The 16,923-nt window shown below is 47.6% G+C and overlaps 1 protein-coding gene across 7 annotated transcripts in view; it reads left to right on the plus strand.

Moving 5' to 3' along the window:
• NAV2 (neuron navigator 2) overlaps positions 1 to 16,923 on the plus strand; it is a 606,131-nt gene that overhangs the window by 136,376 nt on the left and 452,832 nt on the right. For all 7 annotated transcript variants that reach the window (XM_085643594.1, XM_085643596.1, XM_085643598.1 and 4 more), the window contains exon 2: positions 13,267 to 13,384. In XM_085643594.1, coding sequence (XP_085499720.1) covers positions 13,267 to 13,384 — 118 coding nt within the window. The remainder of the gene's footprint in view (positions 1 to 13,266; positions 13,385 to 16,923) is intronic.

Here is a 16,923-nt window from a genome sequence, read left to right on the forward strand (position 1 = left end):
ATTAGTCAGTAATGATGAGTAAGCGAGGAGGAGATCAGAAGGGCTTAGAGTCCAAGGCAGACTTTTACTTCTGCCACAGGCTCCCATTGAAGTAGGGATTAATATGGCTTTGATTTACAGACGCTGTGCAGTCGGTAACCGTTTTTTAAATGGAGGAGCAACGTGAAGGGCGAAGGCAGCTACGCCCACCGCTAGGGATGTGTGCAGGCTGACCCCTGGCTCCACCGGGCGCCCACCCTGGCATTCCAACCTGTGGGCTAAAATAACAGGGTGCATCTGTTGGAAATACCAGTTTGAGGTTACTGGAAATACCCCACCCTCTTGTGTTTATTTTCTGCACTGGCGCTGCTGGCAGCCAAGAGCCCTGAATAGCTCCCACTGTTTCTGCCTGTCCATCCTGCCCACTGGTGTATTGATATAATATAAAAGTGATGCAGCCGCCTGTGACATAGGGGGCAACGTAGACCAAGAGGTGCCTTGCACATGCAGCAGGTAGTTATTCTAAGGGAACAGACTTACACCTCTGATTTGTTCATTGTACCCCGTGAAATGGCGCTCGGTGAAGGTTCTGCTTGGATAGGTGTTCTGCATGTGGTCTTCGGGGTGAACAGCCTGGATGTTCCTGCTTGGGGTATGCGAGGTGCACGGCATGGATGTTCCTGCTTGTGGTCTTCGGGGTGCACCGCCTAGATGCTCCTGCTTGTGGTCTTCGGGGTGCACAGCCTAGATGTTCCTGCTTGTGGGCTTTGGGGTACACAGCATGGATGTTCCTGCTTGTGGTCTTCGGGGTGCACAGCCTGGGTGTTCCTGCTTGTGGTCTTCGGGGTGCACAGCCTGGATGTTCCTGCTTGTGGTCTTCGGGGTGCACAGCCTAAATGTTCCTGCTTGTGGTCTTCGGGGTGCGCAGCCTGGGTGTTCCTGCTTGTGGTCTTCGGGGTGCACAGCCTGGGTGTTCCTGCTTGTGGTCTTCGGGGTGTGCAGCCTGGGTGTTCCTGCTTGTGGTCTTCGGGGTGCGCAGCCTGGGTGTTCTTACTTGTGGTCTTCGGGGTGCACAGCATGGATGTTCCTGCTTGTGGTCTTCGGGGTGCACAGTATAGATGTTCCTGCTTGTGGTCTTTGGGGTGCACAACCTGGAAGTTCCTGCTTGTGCTCTTCGGGGTGCACAGCCTAGATGTTCCTGCTTGTGGTCTTTGGGGCGCACAGCCTGGGTGTTCCTGCTTGTGGTCTTCGGGGTGCACAGCCTGGATGTTCCTGCTTGTGGTCTTCGGGGTGCACAGCCTAAATGTTCCTGCTTGTGGTCTTCGGGGTGCGCAGCCTGGGTGTTCCTGCTTGTGGTCTTCGGGGTGCACAGCCTGGATGTTCCTGCTTGTGGTCTTCAGGGTGCACAGCCTAAATGTTCCTGCTTGTGGTCTTCGGGGTGCGCAGCCTGGGTGTTCCTGCTTGTGGTCTTCGGGGTGCGCAGCCTGGGTGTTCCTGCTTGTGCTCTTCGGGGTGCACAGCATGGATGTTCCTGCTTGTGGTCTTCGGGGTGCGCAGCCTGGATGTTCCTGCTTGTGGTCTTCGGGGTGCACAGCCTAAATGTTCCTGCTTGTGGTCTTCGGGGTGCGCAGCCTGGGTGTTCCTGCTTGTGGTCTTCGGGGTGCACAGCCTGGATGTTCCTGCTTGTGGTCTTCAGGGTGCACAGCCTAAATGTTCCTGCTTGTGGTCTTCGGGGTGCACAGCCTGGGTGTTCTTACTTGTGGTCTTAGGGGTGCACAGCCTAAATATTCCTGCTTGTGGTCTTTGGGGTGTACAGCCTAAATGTTCCTGCTTGTGGTCTTCGGGGTGCACAGCCTAAATGTTCCTGCTTGTGGTCTTCGGGGTGCGCAGCCTGGGTGTTCCTGCTTGTGGTCTTCGGGGTGCGCAGCCTGGGTGTTCCTGCTTGTGGTCTTCGGGGTGCGCAGCCTGGGTGTTCCTGCTTGTGGTCTTCGGGGTGCACAGCCTGGGTGTTCCTGCTTGTGGTCTTTGGGGCGCACAGCCTGGATTTTCCTGCTTGTGGTCTTCGGGGTGCACAGTATAGATGTTCCTGCTTGTGGTCTTCGGGGTGCGCAGCCTGGGTGTTCCTGCTTGTGGTCTTCGGGGTGCGCAGCCTGGGTGTTCCTGCTTGTGGTCTTCGGGGTGCACAGCCTGGGTGTTCCTGCTTGTGGTCTTTGGGGCGCACAGCCTGGATTTTCCTGCTTGTGGTCTTCGGGGTACGCATTCTAGATGTTTCTGCTTGTGGTCTTTAGGGTGCACAGCCCGGATGTTCCTGTTTGTGGTCTTCGGTGTGCACAGCCTGGACTTTCCTGCTTGTGGTCTTCGGGGTGCACAGTCTAGATGTTCCCGCTTGTGGTCTTCGGGGTACGCAGTCTAGATGTTCCCGCTTGTGCTCTTCGGGGTGCACAGTATAGATGTTCCTGCTTGTGGTCTTTGGGGCGCACAGCCTGGATGTTCCTGCTTGTGGTCTTCGGGGTGCACAACCTGGATGTTCCTGCTTGTGCTCTTCAGGGTGCACAACCTGGAAGTTCCTGCTTGTGCTCTTCGGGGTGCACAGCATGGATGTTCCTGCTTGTGCTCTTCGGGGTGCACAGTATAGATGTTCCTGCTTGTGCTCTTCGGGGTGCACAGTATAGATGTTCCCGCTTGTGGTCTTCGGGGTACGCATTCTAGATGTTCCTGCTTGTGGTCATCGGGTTGCACAGCATGGGTTGCCTCTTATTTAAGAGAGTACAGCTTGGCTCCCATCTGCTAGGCACTGCAGAATCATCCTGTGTGTTCCTCATGAGAAGGGAAACATCTTATAAGAAGTCCATATAAAAGTCGGAGGTTATCTTCCTGTGGGATAACACTCTGTGATAGGTAGCCTAGGGATGTCCTAGTGGCTGCTGTCACATCTTGCTGCCTTCTTACTGCCTAGCCCAGCAACTGCTTGAAGCATCCGATCACTTAAGACTCAAAATATTATAAATGTTTTTTCGACTGCTGGCATAGAAATTTCCTAGTCTTTCTGTAGAATCCCACATAAATGCATTAAAAAATACATAAATCTCCTAGAAGAAATAAAACCAACCTAACCATTGCTGATATGAAATGTAATCAGGGCCAAAGACATGTAAAAAACATTTTGGGGAAGCCCATATTTAGAGCATGCATCGCATAGCAGCATCTCACTACTGGATTGCATTCGTAAAATAAGATTTTTAAAAGTGACAAACTAAAAACAGAAGGTTAAGATCAAAGCAGAAATCTGGGATGTCCTTAGAGCTTCCATCCGAGACCTCTGTCGGCCATCTGAGTTCGACTTAGCAACTGGTTATTTCGAGGGACTCGACCCTACACTTATTGATGTGAAGCACTCGCTTCCTAGTCCTGTCACCTTTGTTTCCCCCTTTTCCCGGAGAGTGCTGTCTGAGTAATATTAGTGATCAGCATTGATTCTGCATTGAGGCAGGAGATTGATGTGTTTTTGGGCAGAGCAGTAGTTTTTAATTACATTTAAAAGGTGAAAACGTGGCTGGCATTACTGGTAGTTGTGGATTGCAGTGCCTTCCGCTCTGATTGTTACAGAATGTGTGTGAGCCCGTTAGTTGCTGGAATCAAATAGTGTTGGTCTGTCCTTTATTGTTTAGAAGCTACAATGTGTGTTTCTAGGATGCGCGTTTGTTTAGAGGATGAAATGTGTGTTTCCAGGATGCGGGTTTGTTTAGAGGATGAAATGTGTGTTTCTAGGATGCGGGTTTGTTTAGAGGATAAAATGTGTTTCCAGGATGCGGGATGAGTGTATCTTTGCCTTTGGTACTTCTACCTTATCTCTCTTCTCTCAGGCTCCTTGCCTATTGGCTCCCAATGTAGGTCACATGACTGCCTTTTCATCACCCTGAGGCCTACTCTACTTAACCACTCTCACAGGCTGTCCAGGACTAGCGCTTAGATGTTAAAGTTGTCTTTCCTTCCATGGGTGTGCCTGTTAGGGCCTGGACTGTAGCTTGGGCCGGTCCTCTCTTTTACCTCCCTCAGTCTTTCCTTCGTTGGCTTGAGACCTAAATGCATTTTTTCCTCTGGGCCGAGGATTAACGTCCTCAGGGCGGATTAATGTCACCCACGCCGATGGGCTCGGCGGTCACCACACCTGGGCGGCCTCTAGGTCCCAGTGTGTGGTGCTGGTTGATTCCATAGTTTGCCTCTCCGCCTCTCCTGGTGGGGGCTCCTGTGGTACACCTTGTGGCTGGATGCAGAATGGTTCCATGCCCCCCCTCCCTTATATAATATGGCTTTTGTTGAATGTTTGCTCCCTGGCCTGTCTGGGTGCGCTCACCACAGCAAGCACCATGGTTGATTGTATAATGTCAGTTTCTTTGGGTTACTGTGTCATGCACATTGCTACACCTCGGTGGGTTCTTTAAGTACATATTGTGGTAGATTGTACAGTGATTGCCCCTCTACCGCTCCCGGATGGCCCATCAGGGCATAAACTGTGGCTGGCTGGATAATGCCCACTCCTCTGGGGGTCTTCCCGCCACACCTGGGTGGACTACTCGGGCATGGAATGTGGCTAGTTACATCACACTAACACACTGTCTATCGATAGACTAGAATTAAATGCTTAACACAGCGTCTCTCTTTTCACTTCCAATGGATGTGTGGGCACAGAAAGTAAACACGATAGGGGCACATCTCTGGTCCTCGTGAACGACATCAAACACTGCGTGTAAAGGCCGCATGCACAATACTGGGGCAGTAGTACTAAAGCGCCAAGCATTCCAACGTCGCGGCGCTTATAAACAGTGTAGAGCCGGTATTGAGGCGAAGAGGCCTATTTTTCCGGATTTATTGGGTGCAGGAGCGCCTGCTGTTCATGAATTGTGGTGGGAGGGGGGCTGCAGGCTGCGCCCCCTGCCGGGGTCACAGGTGACGGCAGCCTTGTGCACAGCCTCACCTCTAGCCCTCAGATCCTACCCGGCCGAGACCGCTCCGGAGCCGCCTGAGGCCTCTTATCGCATTGTAGATTAGGTGCGACCTCGAGATGCCGTTCACTTCAGGTATGAGTGGGCGCCTCGCTCCTTTCTTCTCGGCGCTCCCCCACTCTCAGGGCTTTATAGGAACCTATGTAATACTCGCCAGAGGCGGCACAGCTGGTGCCCTTGGGATGCCTGCTGCCGAGGGCGGGAAGATGCTGAAAAGGCCCCCGGCACGTTTTTCAGAGATTTTATGGGGTGAACGAGAGCGGCAGCGTTCTTGGTGTTTACACTGATAATTAGTGGGATCGAGTGTTTGATGGGTGGGTGTGGGGGGGGGGGGGGGAAGAGTGCAAGGGGCGTACAAAGTTATGCTCGCGAGTCTGATCCAGTAATGGAAGGGGCCTGCTTGGACATCCATCCTTCCAATGAGGCGTGGATCTAAGGGGTCTGGGGCACATTCCGCAGAACCACTTCTACCTGCAGCACAGGTGACCTCTGTGCAGAGGAGGAGGAGTCCTAAGCAAGACATAGGATCACAGAGGTCTCAAATGCAAAATTTCCCTTCCCAGACTCCAAGCGGGCCACAGGGTCCACTGGTAGTTTTGTAAAGCACATGTACATCCAGTGCTTTAAATGGGCCGGTACTCACAGGAACTGAGTACCGGCACTTCTTATTTTTATCACTGTGAGTACCAGCTCTTCCTATTTTATCACTCTGAGTACCAGCACTTCTTATTTTTATCACTCTGAGTACCAGCACTTCTCTACTGCCGAGGAGAGTACTTCTCTCCTGCCGAGGAGAGTACCGGTACTCATTAAAGGATAGACACATTGCTGCTAGGGCTGGTAACCTGTCTAGGACAGTCAAAACACTTCTGTAGCCGTAAGCCTAGCCACGCAGAACTATCCAGCGTGGGATCATTTGCGCGATATGCGGGGTGTTCACCATCATGCTGTGGTGTAAGGAATCGAGGCAGCCCAGTGACCGTGCAATTGAGAAAGCCATGAGAGGTAAGGAGGTTAACATGGCTTTAATCCCACCCGATTCTTTTGTGCAAGTGTCTGCTTATGTGTGTCTGTTACCTGTGTGTGTGTTGTGTTTTCCTGTGAGAAAAAAGAGGGAGGATATCGAGACAATATTGGGGGAATATAAAAGGAAATGTGTGAAATGCTTTGTCTATGCACAGCTGTTAGTTTCTTTCTGTGTGTGTCTGCATGCTCGAGAATATATAGTATTGTGCCAAGTAACAGCAAATAACAGTATTCAAGCTGCAAATATTACAAAACAAGGAATTGTTAAAATATCACTGTGTTTGTCTTTAGTTTTGTGTAACGATTTAACCTATTTTGTTCATGGAAACCATTTCTCATGTGGTTTGGTATGTGCTACAACTAGTATAGAAGTCAATAAGTATGTCATGTATTGCCTTTGGCCACGCCCCTAGCCCGGCCCACTCGTCACATTTAAATGAGTACCTGCACTATTTTTTCCGATTTAAAACACTGTGTACATTTCTGTGTTCCTCTGGTGGCATTGTACCGCATGTGCATTCTGTATGTTCCTATTGTACAGCATGTGTGCATCTGTATGTTCTTCTGGTGGTATTGTACAGCAAGTGTGCATCTGTATGTTCCTCTAGTGGTATTGTACCGCATGTGTGCATCTGTATGTTCCTCTAGTGGTATTGTACCGCATGTGTGCATCTGTTTGTTCCTCTGGTGGTATTGTACAGCATGTGCATTCTGTATGTTCCTATTGTACAGCATGTGTGCATCTGTATGTTCTTCTGGTGGTATTGTACAGCAAGTGTGCATCTGTATGTTCCTCTAGTGGCATTGTACAGCATGTGTACGTCTGTATGTTCCTCTGGTGGTATTGTACAGAATGAGTACAATCTGTGAGTATGTTTCTCTGGAGGTATACAGTTTGTGTGCATCACTGATGGTATTGTACAATTGGTGTACATATGTGAGTATGTTCCTCTGTGCATATCTCTGTATTCCATGGGTGGCATTGTTACGAATGAGTAAATCTGTGCGTATGCTCTTCTGGAGGTATAGTCCAGCATGAGTTCTTATGCATGTTTCTCTGGTGGCATTGCGCACCAGGTGTGCATCTGTGAATATATTCCTCTGGTGGTATTCTACCACAGGTGTACATCTGTGAGGATGTACCTCGGGTGATGTTATACAACCAGTGTATATCTGTGAGAATGCTACCCTGGTGGTATTGTACAGCAGGTCTACATCTGTGAGTATGTTTCCATGGTGGTAATGTATAGCAGGTGTACATCGGTGCATATGTTCCTCTGGTGGTATTCTACAGTATGCGTACATCTGTAAATCCCTCTGGTGGTATATTGTATAGAAGATATTCATCTGTATGTCCCTCTGGAGATATTTTGCAGCAGGTGTACATCTGTATATCCCTCTGGTGATATTTTGCAGCAGGTGTACATCTGTATGTCCCTCTGGTGGTATTTTGCAGCAGGTGTACATCTGTATGTCCCTCTGGTGGTATTTTACAGCAGGTCTACTCACACCTGTATGTTCCTCTGATTTGTTTTTATTTTACATTAGGTGAACATCTGTTTGTTACTGTGGTGGTATTGTACAACATGTGTACATCTGTATGTTCCTTCGCTTTTATTGTACACCAGGTGTACATCTGTGAGTATGCTCCTCTGGTAGTATTGTACAACAGGTGTACATCTGTTAACTCATATTTATAGTAGGAGGACTGCGTAACTTGCATAATAACATAAGAGTAATTTCAAGAAATTACTGCAGAATCACATGTAATTATGAGAAAAGCATCTCTCCCAAAAATTACCAGTGGTCCATTCAAGTAAAAACTGAACTTGAAAATGAAATTTTGAGTTGATTTTCAGTTGCTCGGGTTCAAAACACTGACACAGCGGTCTGCTGGGGTTTGTTTGTAGACCGCCCATGCTAAAGGAACTGACGCTCTCATTCAAAACAATGCTGGTTGCGTTCGGATGTGTAGTATTGCGCAAAATAATGCCACTGACAAAAAAAAAAATTACCCGAATGGTACATTTCACATTAAGGTTTTTTCCCAAAAATACGCGTTGTGGCGTAATGGCGTAATCTCTGTAATTTTGTTTACATTTTGTTGCATTTAATTTCGAAAATTACGCCAGTGGAAATCAGCAGTACTACTACTATTAGACCTATCAGCAGCCTTCGATACTGTGTCTCACCATCATATACTTCGAAGGCTGCATTACAATGACTACATTCAGCCATCTTGCATTGGTTCAGCTCTTTCGTAAGTAACTGATCGCACTCGGTACAGCCTCCGCCTGTTGGACCTGGTTCCAAAGATGTGCACTGTTCCTCAGGGCTCCTCTCTGAGCCCCACTCTATTTAAAGTTTATCTGGTCCCACCAGCTAACATTGTAAAAAATAACATAAAAGAGGATTTGAGATAAACATGAATGCTGGTGGCCGACTGTGCCACATATGCCGCCATTTCTAAAGACATTGCAGACATGGTTGCGCTCACTTTAGGCCCGCGGTCAGAGCCAGTGCTGATATTAGTCTAGCGCCGGGATATCCCTCTGGGGATGAGATGCCCGCTTTATAAATATCTAATACACATATGGCTTATGTATTTGCCGAATAAAGTTATGAATGAATGAATATCCAATACATATACAGTTACTCCGGCATAATTCAGATTTCATCCCCGCCTAGTTCCTAGATGTATGGCACGTCCATGAATATGTTCCTATTTTGGGGTTGCACAGCATGGATTGTCTTGCTAAAAGCACATTTCGTCCGCATGGACTTCCCTTGTTTGTTTAAATGTCTGTGGCGGGCTATAGAAGTTAATGTTGGGCTCCATGTTGGGTTTTCCTTTGATTACACACTGCTAAGCCCCTGCTTACATAATCCAAAGGGGCCGATTCCTTCCTTTAGAAACTAAACAAACCTGTTTAGCTGTTTTCTATCCGCCACAGCTGTTAGCGATTTTTCGTGTTAGCCACTTCCTCGTGTAGTAATAAGGACGCCACATCAAATCTGACGCGCCAGTGAGGTTGACTTAAAGGAGACGTGCGCTATAAAATATGCTAATATTTATGTTTTAACGCCTGCCAGACTTCCCAATCAAAAACCCTTCATCTATTTTACTCTATTCATTTATGTACGACTTGGTAGCATCCCGACCTCCCGGAACCGAGTGACCTCAAAAGAGATCAGTGCGTGCAGTGCACGTGCACTGCTGCCTTCACACCTGGTTGTAGTAAGAGATGTTCTAGGCGCGGTTCCTCTGCGGAGCTGACAACACCTCTTGTCTCGTGTCGGAGCCGCTCACCAAACGGGGAGGGCCTAAAGTTACAAAAAATATATACATTCTTGAAATACAAGAAGAGATTGGAATATTTTACTCCAACATCCTGCAGGTCTAGCTGTGATAGTAACTAAAGTACTGTTATCTTTTAGACACGTTTGTCCCTTTAGTCACTCGGTTGCTCTCTCCTTCGCCCTCTTAGTGCCGGTATCCAAGACACCTTCACAGTCCATGGGATCTGGTGGTCTTCGTTCCCTGGCGGAAGTGTGGGTTCTCAATACATAGACTACAGTGTCCACGAGTGATTGAAGCCCCCCGTTGTGGGGAGAGTCCTCGTGCCTGGATGATTCCTTAGATGTGATGGAGAGATGTACCAGTGCACAGAGTCTTGGCAGAGACATTTAAGAGGAAGAAAGCGATGCTGAGTGAGTGTCAGAGGTTGCTAGGGAAGATGGATGGATGGATGGATGGACGGACGGACAGCCAGACGGACGGACGGATGGATGGAAGGATGGGTGGGTGGATGGATGGATCCTACTCTGGTTTTAGCAAAGCCTATGTACCATTCTACACAGTTTGTGGAATAGACCTGCCACCCAGATGGTAAACTGAGTGAGGATCTGGGAGGCTGACAGGCGATGGAGAGCGCTGGCAGTCCATTAGTGGATGGACAACGGGTCCCTGGGTGTACCTCCATTACTAGATAGACAGCGGGGCCAGGACAGGAATCGTACACAGTGGACGCTTCTTGAACGTGGACAAGGATGGTACACAGTGGACGCTTCTAGTCAAGTCAAGTCAAGTCATAGGTACTTCTATAGCACAACATATCACTCAAAAGAGTCTCATGGCGCTTTCAGCGGCTGAAAGCGGAGAGGAGCTGGGGAAGATTACTGGTCGAATAACCACGTCTTAAGCTTATTTTGAAAACACCCTAAGATGGGGATGGATCGTAGGTCAGAAGGAAGTTTGTTCCAGGGTGACGGGGCTAGGTAGGAAAAAGATCTACCACCCTGTCTGTCTAGAGCGTGGACAGAGATCGTACACAGTGGACGCTTCTTGAGCGTGGACAGGGATTGTACACAGTGTACGCTTCTAGAGCGTGGACAGGGATCGTACACAGTGGACGCTTCTAGAGCATGGACAGGAATTGTACACAGTGGACGCTTCTAGAGCGTGAACAGGGATCGTACACAGTGGACGCTTCTAGAGCGTGGACAGGGATTGTACACAGTGAACGCTTCTAGAGCGTGGACAAAGATCATACACAGTGGACGCTTCTAGAGTGTGGACAGGGATCGTACACAGTGGACGCTTCTTGAGCGTGGACAGGGATTGTACACAATGGACACTTCTTGAGCGTGTACAAGGATGGTACACAGTGGACGCCTCTAGAGCGTGGACAGGGATCGTACACAGTGGGCGCTTCTAGAGCGTGGACAGGGATCGTACACAGTGGACGCTTCTAGAGCGTGGACATGGATCGTACTCAGTGGACGCTTCTAGAGCGTGGACATGGATCGTACACAGTGGACGCTTGTAGATCGTGGACAGGGATCGTACACAGTGGACGCTTCTAGAGCGTGGACATGGATCATACACAGTGGACGCTTGAGCGTGGACAGGTATCGTACACAGTGGACGCTTCTAGAGCGTGGACATGGATCGTACACAGTGGACGCTTCTAGAGCATGGACAGGGATTGTACACAGTGGACGCTTCTAGAGCGTGGACATAGATCATACACAGTGGACGCTTCTAGAGTGTGGACATGGATTGTACACAGTGGACGCATCTAGAGCGTGGACATGGATTGTAGACAGTGGACGCTTCTAGAGCGTGGACAGGGATTGTACACAGTGGACGCATCTAGAGCGTGGACATGGATTGTACACAGTGGACGCTTCTAGAGCGTGGACAGGGATTGTACACAGTGGACGCATCTAGAGCGTGGACATGGATTGTACACAGTGGACGCTTCTAGAGCGTGGACAGGGATCGTACACAGTGGATGCTTCTGGAGAGTGGACAGGGATTGTACACCGTAGAGGGCCACAATGATATCACAATGAATATGGCTGAATCCGCCTGCGTCTCCAGCAAGGATCACAGCCTAGGAGGAGCAGATGCCCAGTGTGCCCTGGTGCAGTACCACTGGGGTCAGCCCGTGGCCTCCTCTTTTTCTTTCATTCATTGGTCACACTGGAGAAGAGCTGCGGGATGAGCTCTGCGGGGTGTAGACTCTTCACAAAAGATGGAAACGCGTAGAGTGACTTAAAGATGTCCACTGAGTGTTCTGAGGGGCGGAAACAAAGACCTCCCCGAGGCAGGAGGAATCTGCTTTAATGCATAGACTCGCAGGGCCACCATAGGGTGGGACACAGGCTCTCAAGACCACAAATAGGGGACGGATTGCAGGATTATATCTGAGCACCTTGAAGTGGCCCCTGGGTGTCTTAAGGTGCTGTGGGACGAGATGGCACATGTTGGTTGCACAGAGAGTGTAGGGCACACACAGCCTTCATGAAATGGATTTGATGGATCTAAGCTGCCAGTTTAGGACAGACACAGAGGAGCCGTAGTGCTGTGTGAGCCATGACAAAGAAGATGGGCGTCCAGCGTAGGTCCAGGTGTGGCGGAACCCATGCCACACTGTCACAATATCCATGTATAATTCATTTATAGACCACAATATCTGCTGAATTAATTTACATATTCACTGATTATCCTGAATAGGATCTGACCCTGTGTTAGTCACCTCTGTTTTGCCTGCTGTCACTTTCTGTGCGTCTACAAATTAATAAGAAAACGTTATTTTGGTGGTGATCGTAGTCGTGTTCGCAGACTTGACTCAGCAGCTCTCAATGTTGAGTGTCTGCTCCATCGCGGTCTTTTTGTGGTCTAAAAGGCCGGTGTCTTTGGGTGAAAGTGACGGTGAGTGCTAGGTGTCTGTAATGCCACTTGTTAACTCACACCCCAGAGGCACAGACTGACCATCTCCCCTCAAACGATGGATTTAACCCAGATCTTTTGACTGGGGGAGAATATTTGCATTGTCGGCATTCCGTCCATCATTTGTTTGCTGTAACACTTTTCGCCCTAAGTGGGATGGGTATGCCCAGACGTGGGTGGGTCCCTTGCTCACTGTGCCACTGGATTCAAGCTAGCCTTGCTGAAGAAGGGTGACATACCCTGAAATCGGTCCCAGGATGCTTGTTTCCGGTCCAGGGAGGAACTGGCCGGGCAGTTCGGTCTGGACTGTTCCCATGGGGCACAGGGTCAAGACTGATTTGCATATGGCTGGGTCCCACCTGGGGTGGCGTAGTGGGCAAAAGAACGATGGATTTAACCCAGATCTTTTGACTGGGGGAGAATGTTTTCATTTTCGGCATTCCGTCCATCATTTGTTTGCTGTAACGCCTCTCCCCTCATAGCCAGGGCCACTGACAAACATGAATCCGCTGCGGAGGCTTCTACCTGATCTGTGTGAATTCAAAACACTTAATTTATAATCCACCACATGCTGCAGGTGTTTTTTTTTTTTTTAAACGATAAATGTTTGTAGCTCTAATGAATAAAAGGTTATTAAACTTGTTCCACCTATGGAGTGATGCCACACCTGAGTCTTTGCAAAAACTAACTTTTCATCTGCTTACTGTTCCATTTGGGCATTTAAAATGGTGGCAATTGTGCCCACATACAAACTTTCAGAATATGCCGAATGTCAATAATTTTCTTTTTTAACTAACATAGGTGCATTTTTAGCACTGGTGTCCTTTGTGTATCAATGTGTTAAAATTTGAATATAGCAAGAATAATGCCATATAATGTGTAGCCTAATTTGTGTTTTTATGCCGTATAATTTAGTCACTGACGCCAGATTATTTGGTTCTTTACTGCCTCCTGACTCTTCATAACTCGACTGTCCTTGCTTGTAGCTGCTCTAACCTTCGCCCTGCCTTTTCATTTCAGATCTATACTGATTGGGCAAATCACTACCTTGCAAAATCTGGCCATAAACGACTGATAAAAGACCTGCAACAAGACGTGACGGACGGGGTCCTGCTGGCAGAGATCATACAGGTTGTTGGTGAGTGTCCGACCTGCCCTACTGGCTTTGCCAATGCTTGTCAGCACTGATTTTATCCCATAAATGAGTAACGCGTGCAGAAACACTCCTCCAAATAACAACAAAACTAAAACAAGCCATAACCATTAAAAAGTTCCTTTTCGTGAAAAGCCCCCGGTCTGTAGAACTCTGCCCCTCCTGAGATCAGGACAGCGACCCCCATAGAGCTATTCAAACTGAAAACCCCACTTCCGGAACGCCACAGCGTCAAATAAAGCGGCGGTTCTCACTTCCTCGATAACATCCCTGTCTTGTTTCTCTCCCTAGAAAACCATTCTTTCGTTACACTCCACCCCCAAATGAAACTGCTGTTTGATGCTCTAATCCACCCGGATGTGCCCACTTTACCCTTCGCAGCGCTTTATTGTAGTTTGTATTATTGCTTTAAACATGTTGCCATTCTTTTCTGTCTTGTAAAGCGCCCTGATACCCAGGGTTCTTATCCACGCTATGAAAAATATCTATTAAATAATGATCAGTGGCATTGATGTGAATAACTACAATTGAAAAAGTTGCCAATCTGAAAATAGGACTGTGAATAAATATATCAGAGGTCTGTGGTGGGGGGGGGGGGGGGTTGTATTCGGTGTCTGAGTCGCTCGTGTTCTCTCCTCTCCTTTACATCACTTTCCTCTGCAGTCTCTGCGTCCCACCCTTTTTCTCTCCACATTTATTTCTGAGGTCCCTCCAGCTGCATGGCTTCCACTCGAGCTTCCTCCTCTTCATCGCTGTGTCTTCATTCTGTTTGCGTGTGCTTTTTTTGTGTGCGCCCCCCCCCCCCCTTGACCACTTCCATCCCCCCTCATGCACAGTGTTTTCTTTTCTTTTGTCACTGTCAATATTTCAACAGCTGTGCATACCTCCTTCACACACTTTCCCATAGAACCACTGTAATTGGCAGATAAACGAACACCCCTCTGTGCACTCAGCAAAGAGGTCAAGGACTGGATGAGCATGTAGTGTGAAGAGCTTACGACCCAAAAAGCAGGCACTGTGAGAAACATGCACTGCCTACAACCTCAACCTCAGCCCATGCTGAAGGCCCCAACCGATAGCATAACTGCACAGAGATGCCCAGAGTCAACTCTGATTACAGTATGCACGCTACAGACGTCATATGTTTTATTATAAAACTACAGAAACACAATTGTCCAAATTCACAAATTGAATCTTGCAGTACGTGAAACAGTAGTACTACTAACGTACTAAAAATGCTGTTCACAAACCTATGACCATGCACCTCCGCTTCTGTCTTTCCTAGCTTTCTGTGTGAGGAAACTCCGAAATATCTAAAATAGTACATATTCAGACAATAGGCATACTGTAGGTTGCCGTTTAGAGGTTTGAAAACAAAATTAATAAAAATATATAATGAAAAACAGACAATTAAAAGACACTTAGGAAAGATTTTTTTTAAATGTTGGTTTATTAAGCCACTTCGTCATATTTTGTATTTGTTTGAAAGCGTGTCCTCTAGATTTCACCAGCCCTAAAGAGGGCAGCATGCATCTGTGATTGTTGGGAATCTTTGAGATAGGTTTACTTTTTGCTGAAAATGATGTTTAAATGATACAGCCTCTTAAAAATGTCCATCTGTAGGCAATCTTTGAATTTAGTGAGACTACAAAGTCACCCTCTTTCATGAATATTTACATATTGGCATCTTTTGATTCGATTCCGTGGTTCATTGTTCCTTACATGGAAGCAAAGTTTTATATCAATTTAATAAAATCATATTTCAGTATTGTAGCCCAATACCGAGCTCTAAATAGGTTGTTAATGCCCCCTCTCTGCGGCTCGGGCCTATAATGATGGAAAGCGTCTTTAACAACATATAGTGTGAGGCAGAGGGCAATAATGCTATTCCACCCACTGAAGGCAGAATGTTCTAAAAGAAAAAGGGAAAGGTAGAAAGACAAGTACGGCAGTGTTGGATCAGAGGGCCTCTACCAGCCATTAATGGCCCATGAGACACTCCACTGTTGTCAATGTAGCTCTCAACATTCTAGTGTTCTAATCACAATGGCTGCCTGCTTTAGTGTAATCAAATTAGGATTAGCTATGAAAAATCTTTGATGGTGGGAAATAGCATACAAACCAGGGCACCCTGCTGGATTCCACTTGTACTTGGAAGCACTAAGTATGACACAGAAGGGCACATTTTCTATACATATTTTCTGTGTAAAATCAGTAAGACATTATTGGGTTCAGTGGCCTAAAGTAGAAAAGATGGAAGGCCATCTACTTGTCCCATGTTGAATGCATACAGTGTCTGCAAGGTGCAACCTTAACTTTTACCTGTACTAGTTTACAAGACTAGTTAGAAAGATTTATCTGGTTTATTCTAGTAATTATTTGGTACATTTTTCACTCTGTTTGAACAAGGCTCCCTTACATGTAAGAAATAGAAAAAGTGATGTGAGAGAGAACGAGGCAGAAACAACTAGAGAGAGGCAGAGAAAAAGAGAGTGAATGATCGAGACCCTGCAAGGTTTCTTTCAATCTGCGAATGGGTAAGAGAAGCTGTTCAGCTGGGCCTACCTCTAGGCACCTGTATTAAGCCATGCTTATGAAGGGTGCCAATTTAAGAGAACCGTAATCAAACCTTGTTCACTAAACAAGCAGCAAGGGCGTGGTGGTTTTAACCCGTTGCCCTGCTGGCAAGGACTTTGCTAGGCCCTGCGGGTTAGAGGACTTGTTGAGATTCTACTGACATTGTCCTCTGCAGAGGCACCAGCTACAGTGTAATGGGCGCCCCTTGGACTGGTGGACCGTTGGCACACTGACTTGGCCCATCGATTGATTTCAAAAGAGTCAAAGTGATGTTGCCAGATCAACACTAGTTTCTACCAATGTAGTTTTGGGTTCCAAGTCAAGGTTGCAGGAAAGCCTTCCTTTGAAATCTTACCATGAGGGTAACGTCCCACTAGCATCATTTCTTCCCTGTCTGCTGCAGTGTACCTTACTCCCGGTGCTCGAGTGCTTGGAGTATCGGCACTCCAGCCTTAACCTGCAGCAGTTTTGTTAATAATAACTGTTGCACGTGTCTAGCATCTTTAATATGATGCCTGACCATCACCTCATGTTTCTGTTTGACCATGATGGCGGACTCTGGTCCACTGTGATTTTCATTGACTATTGTGTCTGTCTCTAGCTTGGAGTGATCCTTTTTATTTCGAGCCTAGAGGCAGCACGCATGCGCTGCTCTGTGAGGCATGCTGTAATCCCTCTGTGGGGTTAGACCACGCCCACCGCTTTCAATTTATTTCATGTGCCATATCCCAATTGTTTTCATTTTATAGGTGAAACGCTCCTCTTTGTCCCACCTGTGGGTGTGTTCTAACTTTCCTGGCCCCTGTTACATGTGCAGAAAATAAAGGTGGTGTCCCCCACGTGACACTCTAGATTCTTACACACCAAACACTCCCTTGTTCGTGCCTTGACCACACAATCCCAAATAACTGAACCAATTTATATGCAATAGGGTAAAATTTTATTTC

This window comes from Triturus cristatus, chromosome 3_1 (genome assembly GCF_964204655.1).
Source record: "Triturus cristatus chromosome 3_1, aTriCri1.1, whole genome shotgun sequence".
Lineage (NCBI taxonomy): Eukaryota > Metazoa > Chordata > Amphibia > Caudata > Salamandridae > Triturus > Triturus cristatus.